This window comes from Dendroctonus ponderosae, unplaced genomic scaffold (genome assembly GCF_020466585.1).
Source record: "Dendroctonus ponderosae isolate FM_Combo_2020 unplaced genomic scaffold, Dpon_F_20191213v2 Dpon_F_20191213_5, whole genome shotgun sequence".
NCBI lineage: Eukaryota > Metazoa > Arthropoda > Insecta > Coleoptera > Curculionidae > Dendroctonus > Dendroctonus ponderosae.
The window spans coordinates 362,117-366,750 of NW_026018715.1; the positions used below are offsets into that span (position 1 = coordinate 362,117).

The window sequence follows — 4,634 nt, forward strand, 5'->3', positions numbered from 1 at the left end:
CCTGGGGTACTCACGTTTGGAATGGGGAATCGAAATTCATGGTGTTTCAGTAAATGGGAGCCCCATTTGGGCCCCATTTACTGTCAAATATGACACTGACAAGCGGGAAGTTTCGCACCTGTTCTGGAGATTTCTAGAACTATCTGGAATACCTGGAGAAAAGGATATAAGCGACGACGAGAACCAGACGAAGGAGAGTGAAGTGACAGCCGCGCCTGAGTGCAGAAGAGGTCAAACTCCGGGAGTCGGAAGAGCGAGTTTTCCGCCTGTTACTGTTATTGTTTGTGAAGTTGATGGTAATTTTGAAGTTAGTTTGTTCCTGTTCCGTAGTTAAAGTTGTACCGAGTGGAATAAAAGTTGTAATCAGAAGAAAGAATTTGATACTCGGCCATCCACGGTACAATATTATCTACTCCTATTTTAAGATTTATTAAAACCAATTTTTTTATATTGTATCTTAAAGTCGTTTAACTAAAGTCAAAAAGAAAATCTCTTAAGTGAGTCAAAAAATTCAGAAAAATAAAATTATATTTTAAACAGGGAACAAAGACAAGAATAAGAATTTGCGAATTGTCACTTACAGTTTTAGAACATACTTGACAAAAAATATTTTTATTGTTAATTTTTAGTTCGTTGTGACCCTTAATGACCCTCTTCAATGGTTGGCTTTTGTTTTGGCATTGTTACCGTTACTAGGTACAGCGAATTAAATCCAAGTACAGACGATACAAACAAAGTGGAGACCAGACGACCTCGTCGTAACTTTGGGGCTAAACTTTGGGGAATTACCTACGTGCGAACGGATTTTTCGGGGAATCACGCGACGCCTTGCAAAGTTGCCAAGTTTGCTTTATATGGACATTTATTCCCGTATAATGTTTTGTACTATTTTTAAAATTATTTAAGTATGCGGTAAATAGTTAAAATACGCACGAACGGACAAAAAAGCATAAAAACTTAAAAAAAGCAAAAAAGCATAATAAAAGCTATCGCAATATACTTGGTTTGGTATAATTCGTTTAGAAATTAAATAATCTTATGGTTGCTTATAAAATGCAGCAATAAGCAAAATGCATAAAATCCGGTCTTTACTAGTAACAATCCGGCTACTTGTTTCTTCACACAACGCTTTCAATTGAAGGGAGCAATTGAAAAAATCTGGACTTTGGAAAGAATTCCTACCGTTGCTAAACGGCCATTTTCTCTTAAAGGTATCGTAATTGAATAAATGTTTGTTAATTCGGTCAAAGTCCTTGAGAACGGTCCTTTTTGAGTTGACCTTCCGCTTAATCCTTAACCTCCATTCAGTTCCAGCAATTAGGCAATTCATTCTTACAAGCTTTCAAACGATTTGAGAATCTAGAAGAAATCCAAGTTTATTTGAAAAGTACCAGGTCTTTATTCATAAGTAGATTCCTCTAGGAGATCTAAGGTATGAAACTGCAGCCCCTATGACTCAAAATGGCTTAAATAAATACTTTAATAGTTATAATTGTATTATTCCAGACTGAAGAAATTCGGATTATCTTTAGTATCTAGTTGAAATGAAACTGCGTCTTACTTACTCTAATATAATTGACATAATCTACTATAAAATTCTGGTTTATTGCTATCTTATTGTGGACAGACAAATTAAAATAATATAAAAAAACGTCGAGAAAACACATTTTTGTACGTAACCGTTTTAAATACGTGTTTTAATAATGTCTTGGTTTGCATTCTATTATAGTGCTAAACCATCCCAAGAAGTTTTATTTCATTGTCCTCAAACTGAAAATTTTGAAATACAAATGTTGCTGTAATAAATTCTCGCAAAAATATTTTTATATCAGATAGTACGGACTTGAGAAAGTAATATGTGACACTGGAATGATTCTCTGTTAAAACTTACCATGGGCGTTATTGATGGTCCATAGCACCATATAAACTGATACTCGATTGAAACGAAACATTTTTACTGCGTTCTATACACTTAATGACACTTTAATAAGTAAGTATTATAAGATATTTCGCATTAGAGTTGGTCTCAGATACGTGAAGTAATAAAGGTTAATCCTGAAATTGCCATAAATGGTTACAGTGCAAAGCTGGATTTAATCACTTTCTGTCTAATCACATACTGATAAAACCAACCATATAAGTTTTAAAAATGATAGGATATTAACCTGGAATGGAAACTAAAAAACTGAAATTTTTTCACTTAAGTTCGAACGATATAAAACTGTTGTGATTTGAAACTGAAGTAATTCTCTTCATGCATTACTGTAGCTAATTTGACAAATTAATTTGTAACAGAACAAATGTAAAAACAGATGTAACAATAAAATTTCAATATTAGAATTAAGTAATAATTATTCAACAAAGCACTAGCAATTAATACAGGGTGATTAAAAAGTGGCGTCATTCCTCTGGAAGTGGTGTTTGGGGGTGTTTTTCGATTAGCGAACAAGACAACTTAGAGAATAAAGACGAATTTTCAATGATACATTTGTTTAAATACCAAAATAATGTTGAGTTAGTTGCTGACGTAGGTGCTGACTGGTATCCTGCCACATGTGGTGTGTAGGCTAGTTTAATGCCTTAACTCCTCCGTCCCTAGATGAGAACCATGGTGTGCTCAAGGTTCGAACTTAGAAGGGTCCTCTGTTTTTTTGTCTCTGTTGATTAAAATATATTTGTAAATGCTGTAGAAAATTACACAAATTATTAAGCAGTATAAGATAATTGTCCCAATATTAATTTGACGGAAGTGTATTGGAACTTCATTAATTTCTTTAATTTTATCTTGTTGGTTTTGGATTAGATTCAAAATGTCTTTGATTTCCAAATCAATAGATGTTAATACTAAATAATTACTAGAGTCACTCTTAGTCATCATTACTATTTTCGTCTTGGATGTCCAATTTGGGTAAAAGTGTATTTTTGTATTGTGGTTTTGAACTTTGATAAGATTTTAACAGAATATTATCTATTAGAACATCACACTGGTCCAAACCTTCCGCACATAACTTCTGTCTATGGGTACACTGTCTTTGATTGAATCGCATCGTTGGGTTGCAATTACTGTCGAGGGCGTAATGACGATCCACTGGCTTTGTTAGATTTTTTGGACTTTCATTATTGGAACTTTGGTGGAGATCTGCAGACATTTGGTTATATTGCTGGCATCTTTTATAAGTTGGACTTCACAGGGTAGATCCTCGTTGATTGTTGATATGTGACTTCTGGACAGATGAACTCATTGTTTGTGATTTCTTTACGATGCTCGTTGAAAAGTGCATAGTTGTGATCGTTTTCGATAAGGTATTTGGATTGTGGAATAATAGTTTTCAAGTTATTTCCTTTTTTGATTGGAAAGGAGTACAAATCATGATCATTATAACTTTCGATCTCAACTATTGGTATTTCTAGAATGAATATTATTTTGTTGCCTTTTGAGAAGCTTTTTATTTGCATGGTTTTTTCAAGAAGGAGAATAGTCTGTGGAGATACTTTAAATGGAAGTCTGTTTTAAGATTTTCTTCTATTTTTATTAATTCACTTATTAAGTCTGTTGAGTCTATAATCGGATTATGTAAAACATTAAGCGTTGAAAAGGTTATTACATTTTCTATACGATCGAATAAATTATATATAATTTGCAATATCAACGCAACTTGAAAATTCACAATATATTGATAAAATTTGACATTTTGTTGATCTGCTCTTGATCAAATTCTCCAATTTTAGTAATCCATTTTTCAACAGTACTCGATTTCTTGTGATTGAAATTGTTTCATTTTGAAACTTCGTTGTTGAATGTTCTACCAAAGTAACTTGATATTTAATTATATTTTTGAAGTTGTTTTGATTATTTGTCAGCAATGATATAATTTCGTCAAATTTGATGGCATCATTTTGATCAAGATTTAGAGTTATTGATTTTATTCTTGAGCCAAGTCCATCTATAATACCTCTTTTAGATTTAGAGTGTCTCAATGGGTTGAGTTGAAGGACATGCGTTTCAATTTTCTGAATATGGTTTGCTATTATGTTGTTAAATGCTCTAAGTTTTGAATTATGTGTGATATTTGTTACATGCATTTTGGAATATAGAGATTTTTAATTATCGAATTCATCAGTTACATTTGTCACATCAATATTTATATTAATTGTACGTGTTCTAATTTAATTGGTAGTAATCCAGGATTATCTTTGATTTTGTAAAATATTGGATATTCTAGTCTTGCTGCGTAGACACAGATGGATAGTCTGTAACAAGGGAAGGTTTCTTTAGTTTATTGATATGAATTATTTCTGGTTTACTATTTGAATTTCTGGTTTACTATTTTCAGGAATAAAGATGAATCATTCCTCTTCAGATCACAGACAAAAGTTCTGTACGTATTGTAAGAAGAGCGACCATACAGAAGAAGTGTGCTATCGCAAATGTATGACAAAGTTAAATTTCCGAAGAGAAACCAGCTGAAAAATAAATTTGCAGCAAACATCCTAAATTCCAACAACAACGACGATTCGGAGCTGAAAAGATACTTAGCGCGTTTAGTTATCGTGAAAAACACGATTGTGATCTTTAGACCAACTTTGTATGGCAAAGTTAAATTTCTGAAAAGAAACCAGCTGAAAAATAAATT

The 4,634-nt window shown here is 32.5% G+C and overlaps 1 protein-coding gene across 1 annotated transcript in view; it reads right to left on the bottom strand.

The window, feature by feature from the left end:
• The window catches only part of LOC109546130 (trypsin-1), a 7,852-nt gene extending 5,807 nt beyond the window's left edge, over positions 1-2,045 (bottom strand). Inside the window, exon 1 of the mRNA XM_019916959.2 lies at positions 1,892-2,045. Within this exon, the coding sequence (XP_019772518.1) occupies positions 1,892-1,952 (61 nt within the window). The 5' untranslated portion in view covers positions 1,953-2,045. The remainder of the gene's footprint in view (positions 1-1,891) is intronic.
• Positions 2,046-4,634: the final 2,589 nt, after the last annotated feature.